General features: G+C 37.5%; 2 protein-coding genes across 2 annotated transcripts; both read left to right on the forward strand.

Annotated features, from left to right (window-relative positions):
* The first annotated feature begins 331 nt into the window (after window positions 1-331).
* On the forward strand, window positions 332-5361 carry LOC115925226. The gene is made up of 4 exons (XM_030988830.1): window positions 332-365; window positions 1169-1574; window positions 4251-4298; window positions 5270-5361. Exons 2-4 carry the CDS (start codon window positions 1202-1204, stop codon window positions 5359-5361), a joined length of 513 nt encoding a protein of 170 aa, XP_030844690.1. The 5' UTR covers window positions 332-365; window positions 1169-1201.
* Window positions 5362-5457: 96 nt separating this feature from the next.
* On the forward strand, window positions 5458-13753 carry LOC115925227 (the record flags this gene model as incomplete). Its single annotated transcript, XM_030988831.1, has 6 exons — window positions 5458-5484; window positions 7038-7127; window positions 7485-7635; window positions 8737-8919; window positions 10514-10813; window positions 13641-13753. Coding segments are annotated over exons 1-6 (864 nt in total), but the record flags the coding sequence as incomplete, so codon positions are not given.
* Window positions 13754-15909: the final 2156 nt, after the last annotated feature.

Here is a 15909-nt window from a genome sequence, read left to right on the forward strand (position 1 = left end):
TCATGTCTTTCTGTTTTTCGTAAGTCAAGAATAACAAGTGAACTGGTTGAATTAGAGCCTTTAATTTGTTTAATAGTTTTAGATGTAAGCTTTAATATGCAACATTACCAAGAAATCCAATTTTCACACACTTATAATACACTAATAATTATTTGTTAAGTGTTAACTTAATGTTGTTACGTAACAGAGTTTTATCCAGGCTCAAGGTCGACGCATAGGCGCTCATGATTGGTTCATGAAGATGATGAGCTTATCGGGTTGACCGAACCGAAATAATTTGTGGTCCGAATCCTTTATAAATAGGGGTTGCTTTCCTCACAAATATCGTCTTTGGGCGCACCTTTGCGACGCACGGAAGTTCAAAGGTAAGTCGGCTAGAACCTGAATAATTCATCAGTTTTTGTCACCAACGCTTTGGTAATATTTCAGGTTATCATACCTCAATACTTCATGAAAGCTGGCTCTTGATTTAAATATTTGCCTATGGATTTCACCTACTTTTTAGGCCTATACCTCCAAGTCATCTTGAATTCTTTTTAAGTTAGTGATTATGCTAGATCTGTATAAATATCGTTATCTCTGTTAATAAATCAACGTAATAAAAAAAAAAGAGCTATTGGTTAATTCTGCTTTCAGTAATCTGTCTCCAGCTAACTCCACTGTAAGAATTGCCTATTTCTATGAACATAACTGTAATTATCACCATTCTTAATTTATTATTCAATTGAAGTAAACCAATCGCCACTCTTAAAAAGCTGAGGCTCTAGCTGTCTTCACTCTTGATGCGATTGAGCCGGACTATCGCTGCTTTCCTTTCAATCGCAAACCTAAAAACTGTTAAATCTTTCTTTAGGACTGAGTGTGATTAGAAAACATAAATCCTTTCTTGATTTCAGTTGTAGTTTTATTGTAGTTTTATTTCCATTTCAAATATTTCAATTCTTTCCGACCGATTACAAAACACGAATCGTCGATTGATGTCAACTCCTTCCTCTATTTACATTTTGAATAGTTTTATTTTTTCCTATTGATTGAAAAACCGAAATATTTGCTCGATGTCAGTTGGTTGTTTTACTTCAGATTTCACCCCCTTTTACATTCTTTCCTGTTGATTGAAAAACATAAATCCTTGCTCGATGTCAACTTCTTGTTTTCTCTCCCATGTCAGCTATTTCAAGATAAATTTCGCAGAAGAACCAAGATGTTTGGCGGAAAAAAGTCCACCCCAATCATCCTTCTCGTCATTCTACTTCTTCAGGATGCGCGCCGATGTTCTGCAGGGCTACCGATACCCAGCGGTGTCACTTTCCTGGGTATCGGGTATAACATCGTCGAGGGTAACCCTGAAGGGGGCGACATGGCCACCGGGGGCGTTGACCCCGGACTCCTGGTTAGTCGGTCGATCTTCGTCATGACGTACGACGAGGGTAAGATCACTAACGATGGAAAGTACCAGATCCCGGACGAGGTTAACTTTGAACTTCGGGACGCCGCCTTTACCTCGTCTTCAGCGACCACCTTTCATGGTACTTCCAGTTATGCCAAGAAGCTTTCAGCTCAGGTGTCTGTTGGTGGTGAGTTATTTCAATTTCAATCCAAAGTCTAGCAATTATATATTTTCAACATTTTTTCTTTCATATTTACATGATTTTTTAAATCATTAAATGTATATAACAAGAGAAAGCAGTTTTATCGTAGTAACGATGATAATAGTATACTCACAACAATGATAATGAAAATAATAATGATTATGGTTATTACAAAAAGTGAATAATGATTTAAAAGCGCATAATAAAACAAAATCATGTCTCTATGTGCTTTACAAATATGATGGAGAATGAAGAATCTAAAAACTATGTAAAGTACCGAGAAATATTAAAGGTACAAACCAGTTTTGGAAACGCCCCCCTCTCAAAAAATAAAATGGAAGCTCTTATTACCAATCATTTAAAAGAATATGTTTTGACTAATACATGATGAAACAAATTTTGCCGGGAAACTGCATGCTACTAATTGATATATTTGGTAAATTAGTCGACCTATTGGGATGTGATAGATATAACGCACGTGCCGCGCACGTGTGCGTAGTCTCATATACATCTTTCTACGTGTACAGTGCTTGTAACTTTACGAAGACTAGGCCGAATTTCTTATCATTTTGATGATTCCAGAACCTTGCAGTACACACCAATACTTATAATTATATGCTAGATGATGACTTTCCAAACGCTTTTTAGTATCAGAGGCTAAAGTCCATGTTTCACTACCATGCATAAGTACTGGGTATATGTAACAATTCAATACTCTTATTCTGGTCCTCATACTCATTGTTCGATTTGTCAGAATTTTGCCTAGCTTTGAAAATGCAGATTTAGCGAGAGCTATCCTTCTCTTGATCTCTGTCTCACATCTGGCATCCTCGGTGACCATGCTGCCGAGGTAGATTAATGAGGAGACTTGTTTAATAATCTGTTCTTTCAGTTCCAAGTTACATTTTGGACTGCTCTTCTTAGAGACCACCAGGCACTTTGTCTTGGTATAGTTGATCTCTAGTCCCATTCTCTCACTTTCGTTTACAACTACATTCAGGAGTCTCTGGAGATCTTTCTCCGATTCAGAACATAAAACAGTGTCATCAGAATGTTTAATATTTGTGATTGAATGGCCACCCACTTGTATCCCATTTTCATCTTCCAATTCTCTTAGAATGATTTCACTATACATATTGAACAGGTCCGGCGACATAACACAACCCTGTCTGACTCCCCGTCTGATGTTAATATATTCACTACACTCTCCTTCTACCCTGATGCATGCAAACTGATTCCAATATAGACTTTGTAGCAGTCTCAGATCTTTCCTATATATATCAAGCTTTTTCATTTCTTCAAAAAGTTCTGAATGTTTTACTTTATCAAAAGCCTTTGAATAATCTATAAAACACATGTACACCGTAGGTGCACACATGAATATTAGGGACTTTTAGATTCGCACGAAGACAATGGGGATTGCTACGCTCGACGTCCTTTTAATGCACTGCCTTGAATGGACGTCACACGTATCAGTCCACGCAAATTAATCTAAGAGTCCCTACTGATTCGTAACATGAGCACGTATTCCTGTCGGTGGTTTTTACAATTTTATCAGAAATGACCGTTATCTGCCCATGCGAAGATAGTATTTACGACAATGCTTATTGGTGCGAACTGCAAGGTTCTGGAATAATCAAAATGATCAAGTATTTAGCCCAGTCTTGGAAAAGTAACAAGCACTGTACACAGAAAAATGTATATGGGACTACACAAACAAGCATAAAAACCGGGCTTCGTTTTTAAGCTGTTACTGTCTTGTCATATTTAGAATATGAAGGCATTTGGAGAGCCATGCTTTTCAGGGAACATTCTTTTATCTGATTTTCTTCCACACTTGCATAATAACAATGATAACGCTCACAAATTATTTTCACCTCTCCCCAGAACTCAACCTTCTCTTTTGAATGCCATAAAAATCTCTAACTCGATATATTTACATTACTGTAATTTTTTGTTGTTTACATTAAGAATGGTTCAAATTCGAATACTAAAGGTAGTGTATCCCTTTTGCAGCCAACATCAAATTTTAAAGAACTTTGCAGGAAATATCAATATGTCGCGTATGTCCTATCTGTGAGATTTAAACATGAGCAGTGTCCTATAATCCAATTATGCAAGAAATCCCGTTTACTTTCTAGACTTCACTGTCAGACACTATTGAGTGACTGACTGACTTATTTTTTCTTTTGGAATAACATACATAACATGAGCTGTAAAGGGTACCTGAACCTTTGTCTTTTTCAATAACCCACTTCTTGAAACGACCAAAATTAAACTAATTGAATCTTTGCGCAGCACAAAACGTACGACCATTCGGTACAAGGGTAAAACAGTCAGACTATTTAATTAAACGAGCGCGCTCGCTAAATTCGATTCGACAACTGGCGGTCGATATTTTCCCACAAAAGACATTTGTTAGCACTTTTGTTTTCAGGGGAGAATCGAAATTAGTATTCTTTTTCAAATGCCGTTGGAATTTAAACTTTTCATTTGTTGGGCCTGAAAATGGGACAAAGTAGGCCTACCTTTAAACAATACATATAGAGATCAATTGATCATTCAGTGATACTTGTACAAATAACGATGAACCTAATACACCAGTATTTTTATCATTCATATAATAAAACATGATTTTAAAAATCCTTCATTTCTTTTCAGGTGGATATAGCGGCTTGTTTGCTAGTGTTGAATTCGCCGCAAGCGCCCGTAAGTAATTCACAAATTATTATGATAATGTTCGTATATTGTAATGCAGCTATGAAAAATAAATCGCAAAAGTATTATATTCTGCACACAAAATGAGTCATCAGCAAAAACGTAGCCTATACATTATTAAAGGGAAAGTCCACCCTGAAATTAAGTTAGTTTTAATAGGAGTAGAAAAATGAGAGAAACAAGTCGGTGAAAGTTTGAGCAAATTCCGATTAAAAATAAGGAAGTTAGGATTTTTGAAGTTGTGATCAATCAAACACAAATTGGCAACTCTATGACGTATCATGCGAGCTCAACTTCCATTTGCTCAGTACTAAAAAAATCTAAAATTTTCATTTTCCCTCAAGAAAAATTTCAACCATACATGCACCCTAAATATAATAATTGCAAATATGTTTCTATACTCCCCCTGCAAGGAACAAATATATATTCCGTCATCAATAACGAAGAAAACATGATTTTATGGAATATTATGCACAAAGCAAATGAAGGAGAGCTCGTATAATAAGTCACAGAGTTGCCAATTTGTATTTGATTGATCACAACTTCAATAATTCATAACTTTCTTATTTTCATTCAGAATTTGCTCAAACTTTCACTCACCTGATTTTCTTATTATTCTGCCTCTATCGAAACAAACTTATTTTGGGGTGGACTTTCCCTTTAAAGGGATATAGACAGTCACACACACTTTTTCCCACGTAATTTTTTAATTTTTATTTCATTCATTATCAAAGCAATACTAACAATTCTCAAAATACAATTCAGTTTGCTGCATGCAAAATTCGTAAATTACGATTAAAACAGATTTGGGGAATGAAATCAGTTACAACATTTAAACAAGAACCACACACACAAGAGCACACGCTCACATACACACACACACACTCACACGCACACAGACGCATGCCAGGCATGAGCGTAATACTCAATATTATGAATTCGTTTATTATTACTTTTTTCAGGTTATCAAAAAATCGAGTCGCGAACGAGCAGCGAAGGTTATATCTACTACGCGAATGAAACGTATCAAACTATGGCAACGCGCGTTACTTGACGGAGCTTGCAGGTCCTGACAATTACACCCTCAACAACGGATTTGTTTCTACCGCATGCCGTCTACCAACGGCTTACGCTGAGGATGACTACATATATGACTTTCCTCGAGACCTGGGGAACTGTAAGGAACAGCATATTTTTTCAAAATCAACATTTTTTCTTCTTAATTATTTGGTTTTAAATCAAAGCGAAGTTAAACTTCATGTCTGATTGGTATTATTTTTATTTGCAAAAAAATTAAAGATGAAATTCACTTCCCTTTATACAGGTTATGAAAGCTCAATCTTACATTATTTCAGCTTAAAGGTAAAGACCAGTATTGGAAACCCCCCAATTTCAAAAAATGAAATGGAAGCTCTCATTACCAATCATGTGAAAGAATATGTTTTGACTAATACATAATGATAAAAATTTTTCCGGGAAACCGCCTACTAATTCATATATTTGGTAAATTTGTTTCTCTCATGGTCTGTGAGAGATATAGGGTAGTCCCATATACATCTTTCTGTGTATAGTGCTTGTAACTTTACGAAGAATGGGCCAAATTTCTTATCATTTTGATGATTCCAGAACCTTGCAGATGCTAGATGCTAGATGATCAACCTTTTCTGATCGATTCCACAATGTTTCTTTCACAATGCAATCGCATGACCATAACTGGTCTTTACCTTTAATAAAAGGTTTGTTAAAACTCTCAGTCGAGCGCATACCAAACAATAAACTAAAAATACTTGAAATGTTAAATGCCATTAAATATCTCATTTTTTTATAGGAAAAAATTCTCCCCTGTTAATCAGTTGGTCTCAATGAAGGCAGTTAAAAACAGGCACGTACGCAGGAGGGGGGGGGGGGGGGGGGGGGGTTGGATTTGGGTACCCCCCTTAATATTTTGTTATGTGTGTGTTTTAGAGGAAACCCCCCCTTGCTAATCGATGACCTAAAAAAGGTTACCCCCCCCCCCCCCCAACGGAACGAAATGTTAATCGGTCAAATTTCCAAATTTTGGGACCCCCCAACAAAATGTCCTCTTACCCCCCCCCCCCTCCGTTTATTCAGCGGCTGACTGGGTCGTTGCGAAATTTTCGGCCCGATTTGAAATTGTTAAAACCGCCCCCCCCCCCCCCCCCCCCCCTTGAAAAAATCCTGCGTTCGCGCCTGGTTAATTAAGAGAAAGATATAAATGGAAGTTTGAGCATATTGCAATTAAAAGAAGAAAATCATAAATTTTCAAAATTTGTAATCAATAAAATCAAAACAAATCCCAGACATTTCTTTAAAAACTTACTCCAATAATAGATGACACTACAAATTCTGATAGGACGTTCATGGTTCAGAAAGCAGTGGCTACTTTTGTTAAACGTTTGAATATATGACGTAAAAAATAATAATATGCATTACAGTTAACTTACGTTTTTAAGGAAATCTAAAGAAGCTAAAGCCGAAAGAAAATCATCTTTATGTATGAAGAGTATTTTGTCATCGATGTATCCATGTTTCGTTTCATATTTCTGTTCTTTGTGAACTTTGTCTGAGCCTTCACTTTACATGTGACCAAACCAAATATCCATGTTGAATGACATTGGACAAATAAATATATTGAATTGAATGGAATTGAATTAAAAAAATGAACCTAACTTCGAGGGAAACTAATTTGAGTGTTCTTTGTTTTGACAGCATGTCGTCACCGAGGTGGATCTAGGAACCAGGGAGGGTTCGAACTATGAGGAGCATAGGGCGGACTTCGTCTCGTACGCTTCAACAAATGTAAGACTACATTGCAAGAGAAAATAATGGGAGTATTTGTATTCTTGTCTTTTTTTTCCTCTCATTTATTTATCTATACTTACGTTCTTATTCATAGAGATAAATTTTTATTTTTATTCATTTATCTATCAATTTAATGTTTCCACCGTTGGATGAAACACCCGGAACATATGATTCCACTAAGCAAGTTTATATACAATGCCCTTTGCGAGCGTTTGTTTCTAGTGATACTGCTGCTACTCCGACTACTCCTACTACTAGTACTACGATTAATAATAATAGTAATATAATAATGATTGTAACAGTAACAGGATCAAAATAATATAATGACAATAATGGATATCTTCATGATCACAGGTCGGTGGTAGTGTCAGCGCTGGAGGGTCATATATGGGCTTCAGCGCCTCGCTTTCGGTTGATATGGATTCCTTCAACAGCGGAATGCAGAGTGGCTCCAGTTTCGGTAGCATGTACTCCTCCTATAGGGTTGGAAGCCTTAGTCTGAATGGTGTGAAATAGAATCTTTATTTTATTGATTTTATGTTAATTATGTACCAAAATCATTGTTATTTTGTAAGGATAACTTTTTACAAGCCATTTATGTGCTTATCATGATACTCTCACTTCTGTCCGACAAATCATTTCTACCTCCATTTTGTCCTTATTTCTTTCTGATTTTCCTCATCACCGTTGGCCTACTGTTTTCCAATACGCATCATTATTTTGTTTTAATATTATTCTTATTATATGAAAATGTATATGATGAGGACATCATTTCAATCCGTGATTATGATACATATCATTTATCTCATAATGGAATAGCTGAACATCAAATAAAATCGAATATAAAATATCATCTTATCCATATATTAAAGGTACTATGTCCCTTTTGCAGCCAACCTCAAATTCGGTAGAACTTTGCAGGAATTGTGAATATGTCATGTATGTCCTATCTGTGAAATTTAAACGTTAGCAGTGTCCTCATATTCAAATTATGCAAGGAAACCCGTTTACTTGCTAGACTTCACTGTCAGACACTATTGAGTGACTGACTGGCTTTTTTTCTTTTTTGGTAATAACATACATGAAAAGAGTTGTAAAGGGTACATGAGCATTTGTCTACATCAATAACTCACTTCTTGTGATGGCCAAGATTAAACTGATTGAATCTTTGCGCAGCATAAAACATATGACCATTCGGTACAATTGTCTGAAAATCAAGACTATTACTATTGGGCTCTATAGCCCTAAAGTCGATTTGACAACTAATAGTCATTATTTTCCCACTTGAAGACATTTTCAAGCCCCACCTTTTTTAGGGAAGTTCTAAATAAGTATTATCTTTCAAATGCAGTTGGAATTTAACTTTTTCATTTTTTGGCCTGCAAATGGGACATAGTACCTTTAACAACAAATCATTAAATAAAATCTAATTTAACAAACTAAAACAAAGTCGTTCAAGTAAAATCAGATGAAATCAAACCGAATCAAATCATTCAAACCAAATCAATTCAAATTAAACAAAATTAAATCTAATCAAACAAAACCAAATTAATCATATGAAATGAAATTAAATGAAATCTATTCTTATCCAATCAAATCTTTCCAGAGCCAATCAGCTTGAAACTCGTCGACATGCATGAGCTATTTGGTGAGGATTACTGGACCCAGATGCAGGCTTACATCGATTCTGGGCACTGCTCGGCATCATGGAATAGGACGGCGGCTGCGGAGAATGTATTGACGGCTTTGAAGAGCTATCGGAATTGGAAGAAGATACACGACAGCACGAGTTGGTTTTGTTTCCTTATTCTTTTTCTCTTTTTGCACTCGAAATTTCGTCCTTGTTTTCACGAAGTGACGGTAGTGAGGAAAATCGTCACGCAAGGTGAATGCAATTTTTTTTCACTACCGTCACTTCGTGAAAACAGCGACGATTTGTAATAATAATAATAACCTTTCAAATAAACCGCTTAAGACCAACCGTTAAAAATTTACGCGACCGACCCAAACGCTGGCAGCGTTATAGTCATGCGCGATATATGTTATCTGTAGTTGTCAGCTAGTACGTGCCATCGAATTCGAAGAGATTGGCCAACCCGGTTTGAGTTGGGCACAATATGCCGAATAACGCCTCGTTCGCTTACAATCATGCTCATACTTAAGGCATTTAAAACCTAGAAAGAGAGGAGCAATGCAGATAAAACACCTTGCCGAAGGACACAAGTCCCCCCACCCCCCCCCCCCCCCCCCACCCACTCCCTGGAGATAATAATACTGCTGGCAGGGATATTTCAAGATTTCAATTCAATTCTTAAAACTGCCTATATGACTAAATTTTCAGCAAATTTACGCGAAAGTAGCCAAATATGTTTTTGTACATCTTACCATCAAACCTGACTACCACTGAAGGCAAACACAAAAACTGGCCACTGTAAACGGGTGGCCTTTGTAGACAGGTTCTTCAACACAGTCATGTTTCCTTCATAAGGGGTGCAATATAGGTGACCACTAAGATTAAGGTTTGATTGTAGACTGTTTTTCATATTTGCAAATATTACAAACAGTCTAACTTCGAGATTTCAAAGGATTTATCAAAAAATAGTTTTTAAAGCAAGCGACATGAGTGCCAGAGCTAGATGATACATGCTCTTTACAAGGCTTTCATTTCAATTATTGCCACTGAATGATGATAATAATCTGGATTTGTATATCGCTTTAATAATAAGAAATACTGTCTCTAAGCGCTTTATATAATTATATTATAACCCCGGGCATCGGATTCATTCACGAACAATGTGCACCATATCCACTCCCTGTGGAGTATTCCTACTATTTGGTCACCATGAGGGCAATTATTAACACAAATGTTTTCGCCATCCTACCTGGTCCCCATTTTTCTCCTAATTGGTATGGGTGGCAAATGTAGATTAATGCATTGGCAAAGAACATGAGTGCCGTGTCGGGGATCGAACACACGACCTTTGCGTTTCAAGTCAAGTGTTTAAACCACTCGGACACGACACCTCTACTTAAACCCTCTGTTAGCCCCCACATGTCGATCGGCTGACAGGAGTCTCACTCCAGTTAGGCTCAATCAAGACAGACGGCTCAAAGGGTAGAACTGCGACGAAAAATGATCACAAGATGCTTCCTTAATTGCACACTGTTCCTGGTTAAACGAATGGTATGGGACTAAAAAGGCGTCAGGTAGGAAATGTTGGGACCATGCAATTAAACAAAGGAATATACGCCATATCGTATCCAACTGAAACTAAGTGGCCAAAACTCTGTGTGTATGACCATGATAAACAGCTCTGGCTCGTTCAATATCTATTTTAATGAAATTGAGAAAATTATATCGGTTCTACATTGATTTCTTCCAGACCCGGATGTGACGATTCCCCTGACCTGGCCCGATGGCATGTACGGACTAACCCGACCCAAAGATGGTTGTCCCAACAAGGAGTTCACCTGGAACGAGGGATCTAGATACCAGGATACAGAGGATGATAATGGTGGCACCAACTCATGGAGTGATCCTATTCACATGACAGGGCAAGACTCCAGTGGCATGACGCAGAACTTTTGTATCAAAACCGTCACGAACGTTAATGAGAAATCGAAGTGGACCTGGCAGCCCGGAAGCTACTGCATCTACAAGTACGGTGGCAGTTGCCCTGCAGGTAGTTCACGTTTAATATTGTTCAATTTAAAAGTAATTCACGATGTCGGTATATGACTCTGATGTTCATCCAATTCATTTTTGCGATAGAAGCACAATAAAGTTTACATCACGCACACGCGCCCACCCAAGCACACGGCTTCACACATAATATATTTGGGTAGGATGTAGGATTTGCGAAAGGTTCTTCTTTAAATTTCATATTTCATTGTTTTTGTCCTGGCATAATGCACGTGGACTTTGGTGTTTACTGGCGTGTATTCATCAAATCTTTATCATCGTGATCCGTCATAGGCGGTTTAATATTAGGGGCTTTTCGTTTGTGTGGACGAGGACACCGTTCCCGTCCTCTAACGATGCGAATTGGAATCAGACATCCGTCCTGTTCACTACCTTATAACCCACGGGTGGCCAACCTTTTAAAGCTCACGGTTCACAGCTAACGATTGGCATAACTTAGCGGGCCTAAGGTAGTGTTCTCCCCCCTAACATAGTCATGCAATACGTGTACACCTGCAATTTTGCAAAAACAAACAAGCAAACAACAAAATCAGTGGGAAAAAAAATCAGGCTTACTTTTTTGTGTGATTTCTAGGGGGGGGGGGGGATTTGATGGACAAGTTTTAGCAAGTTAGACCGGTCACTAATTTGTCAGGTCTTGTTAAGTCTAGCTTCACCCTGTAACTCTCCATAATTTGCTAGATGCAGCGTGTCATAATGCCCATTACATTCACACTCTGGTGACAAATAATGCAAAGTGGGTTACTTTGATTTGATTTTGATTTTGATTTAACCCTCAACTTAGATACAACAATACAAATAAAAATGAAAAAGAGAGACTTGCAGAGAAGAAAAGGAAAGGGGAGAGAAGGAGCGTTGGTAATAATACAATAAATCTCATACATCTGCTGATTGAATGCAGGTTCGTTCATGAATGGAAAAACGATGCTAGGTCATGGACGATTACACATCATTGTTGAATATACAGTCAATGAACACACGAACATGAATACAGTAGAATTACACACTATGAAGAAATACTTCACAGATCAATCTGATTTTATGTTTCTGCCTTCATCAGAAACCTTCCTTTTCTTCGCGGGTCTCGAAGTCGATGCCTTGTTGGTTGTTATTTCAAACAAAATCAAGGATACGGCAGAAAGAATATCCTAATCTTATTAGTTGTACAATGTACATATCATTGAACGCGGTTTAAAGGGAAGGGGACTATCCAGTTTACGATTCGGATTCATGAGAAAATTCAATGGCGGGAGAAAAGGGTTGTAAGTTTCAAGACAAGTATGGCATTTCAAACATGGCATTTCAATTCACAACATTTGTATATTTACAAATGTTACTGCGGGCGGAAATTACGAACTGAAATTAACACTGCGAGTGATGTTAATGTCGTTAATGTAATGGAATGAGAGGAAATTTGAGGAGTTTTGTATCAACCAAGTAGTCAATTTGTTGTGAATGATGAAAACAAATTATGGAAATAGAGATTGCTGTGTGTAAATGTTTTACCCTATTTCATCACTGCTATGCGGGCCGCATTTCATTGATAAGCTATTTTTATATTTAATTTTTCAAAGCTCCGCGGGACGCGCCAAAAGAGCTAGCTCACGGGCCGCAACAAGAGCTTTTCACCTTTCCTGACCTTTCCCCATCATCTAGCTGACCTCTTAGTTTAATCCGACCTCTTAGCTTAATCCGACCTTTTATTTTCCTCTGACATTACACGTTTCCCTACCTTTCACTTTTATCTGACCTCAATTTTTCAAACAGACTTCGCGGAAGGCTATTTTTACGGTGGGGCCATGCTTGCTAGAGAATCACTCTTTTGCCTTCGACATTTTACCACTTTCTACATTTTTGCCTTTGAGCTTTCATTTATCAAACATTTCGCCTTCATCTGATCGTTTGTTTTAAGAATTGGCTGAGTTTTCATCGTTTTTTACCTTTCGCTTTTATATCATTTTTTTTTGTCTTGACCGACCTTTAAAAAAAAAAACTGATATTCCACCTTTTCTGACCTCTTAACTTTATCTGACCTTTCATCTTTATCAGACCTTTTTATCACCTATGTCACCGGCCTTCGCAGTTATATTTACTAGGACGATGAAAACAAGGATACACTTGCTCTTATGGTGGCACCTTGCTAGTCTAGTTCTGGACTCTATATTGACTTTTGTTATTCGCCGACTATAAACGTTAAGCCGAGTGATGGCGCGATCCTTAGTGATTGCACGATCCCCACAATCACTCGGCTTAACGTTAATAGTGGGGATCGCGCAATCACTAAGGATCGCGCCATCACTCGGCTTAACGTTAATAGTGGGGATCGCGCAATCACTAAGGATCGCGCCATCACTCGGCTTAACGTTTATAGTCGGCGAATAACAAAAATCAATATAGGGTCCAAAACTAGACTAGTACCTTGCCGGCTTGGAACTCATTTTCGCTATTTTCTGACCATTTAGACCCACCTTTATGTGAATGTACGCCTTTTAGCTTTGTTTTAATATATTGACCTTTCGCCTTTATATCACCTTTCCCTTCCTGTTTCCTCGACCTTCACTGAATGTATTATACTGGTGCGACGAGGACAAGAGCAACAATTAGAACTCGTACGGCGGGACTTGGCCTGCGAGAAAGTCACCCTATCACCTATATGTAATCTCTTGTTTTATCCAATCTGTTCTCTTGAGTTATCTTTCATATTTAATTGACCTATCGCCTTTCCTGACCTTTCACATTCAGCTGAAATTTGCACTTGATCTGACCTTTAACCTTTATCTGATATTTGTTAACATCTTTTTCCTCAGCCTTCACCGAAGGTTGGATTTACTGGGATGATGAGGATACCAACAACCAGAACTCGAAAAGCGGGACCTTGCCGTCTGGAAGCTACGGCTACAAAGATAACACCGAATCCTGCTGTCGCAGCGATGGTGTGACTGACCAGGCCATCTTCCTACCCACCGATGATAACTTCTACCTCTTCTCACAGTTCGAGAATTGCCAGACGGTGTGTATTGAACATATTCAAAAACATATCTCACAAAAGTGTTTCTCTTTAAATGCATACTGAAAGCCCCCCCCCCCTAATGATAATTATTAAAAAAAAACACATAACAAAACAAAACACTGTTTTCGCCGTAGTAAAGTGTAAATAATTTTGCAACGTTATTACAATACTTCTTGATGTTCTTTCCCCTTCTTCTTATGATTATGATTATTATTATCATTATTATTATCATGATCATCTTCATCATCAACAAATATTATATCCTTTTTATTACCAGTATCATCATTGTTAATATTACTACATATTAAGTACGTCTTCATTCCATCTTACGTTACACAATTTGTATCTTGTTTAGGTGAACGGGATGACTGTATCAAAGGAATGGTTTTATTGGGACACTGAAGACCACAATAACAGCGACAGGATGTCTTCAGTACACCCTTACCAAGGCGTTTACTCTAACGGTAAAAACGTCAACCTCAACTTCTGCTACTACCAAAAAGAGTGAGGTTATTTAGCACATATTTTGATTTAACGTCTTCAATGGATAACGACCACTAACAGTGACATAGGTCAAAGCATAGCTGGTAGAGTAGAGTTATATATTTATCGTACGGGAAGGTGCTATCGTTCGTAGGTTAAACAAGAAGCTTGTGTTTTGAGAAACGTGAACAAAATTGTGACTTTTTAAAATTCTTTGTTATGCTATTATGAAAGGGTGACATAGAATAAGTGTATCCTGTAGAAGATGTCTCTTCAAATTTACATCCTCATTTTCAACATAATGACAAGTAATACAGCTGAGGTTCTGGATCACACACATTTTGTGTGGTCCCATACACATTTTTGTGACTTTTAGGAAGACTAAACTGATTCATTATCATTATGATGACTATTCCGGGCTACATTAATGATTAACCTAGCTCAGTAGGCCTACGCTACATGGGTCAAACCATCGGCAGGCCTGTGTCATCAAGGGGGGAGGGGGGTGGGGTGGGGGTGGTGGCTGGTGAATTAAATACCGAATTCACATGCAACATAATTATTAGGGGAGCTTGTAGAAGAGGTCCTATTTTACTAAATAATAATAAATAAATAAATATTTCAACTCATATTTCCTACGATACACTTTTATATTTCCCCTATGGAAATAGCCTAAATAGAATGAGAACGAGCTGACTAAATTCTTCACATTTCGCAGAACTCTGCTTTCCCTTTAAGTTTAAGAAAGGATTGTCGGAATGAGCTGGGACTCACGGTGTAGTAGTTCTTAAAACGGTGATAAAATTAACTTTAAGGAAAAAAACAGTAAAAATATGATTTATTTTTAATGAAACGGTGTGGTTTAATGTATTTAAATTATGTAAGAATAATACTTCTAAGTAGGCTAATATATGTTAGGGCTGTAGATTTTTTTTATTGTTCCATTAATCGGCTTAATTTGAGCAATCAACAGAGATCAACTCTTTTATGCACGAATATTGGATCATGAATGTTACGTAAACTTATTTCTAAAGCAATGTGTAGTGGCCCAGGTATTTAGAACAGAAGACTGAAAGGTCACTGTATTGTTTTCATTGGTCTACTGTTTTTCTTCGCTAAAAATTAATCCGTTTCAGGACATTTAGAAGTGAAGTACTGTGGTTATGGGTATTTCTTGCAGAGGAAAATAAGTAAAAGTAGAATAAATGCATAGTGTGACGGGAACTTAATCGGATTTCATTGAGTTTCTTGTTACGGTGTTATATGATTGTCGTTATATAGCAGAAGAATGTGTTAGTGAAGAGAGGGAAAGATAGATGCAGATAGAGAGAGAGAGAGAGAACGGGATGAGAAAGGGAGGGGTTTATTGAGAGTGAGGGGAAAAAGATGGAGGGGAGTTATGGAGAAAGAGAGAGAGAGAGAGAGAGTGAGAGAGAGAGAGAGAGAGAGAGAGTGTGTGTGTGTGTGTGTGCCTGAGATAAAATGAAGGGAGAAGAGAAGTAGAAATATAGAGATTTTAAAAGAAAGAGAGAGAGAGAGAGGGAGGTATTCAATATCTAAAAAAAAAAATAATGCAAAAGAAA

This window comes from Strongylocentrotus purpuratus, unplaced genomic scaffold (genome assembly GCF_000002235.5).
Source record: "Strongylocentrotus purpuratus isolate Spur 01 unplaced genomic scaffold, Spur_5.0 spur5_scaffold_18, whole genome shotgun sequence".
Lineage (NCBI taxonomy): Eukaryota > Metazoa > Echinodermata > Echinoidea > Camarodonta > Strongylocentrotidae > Strongylocentrotus > Strongylocentrotus purpuratus.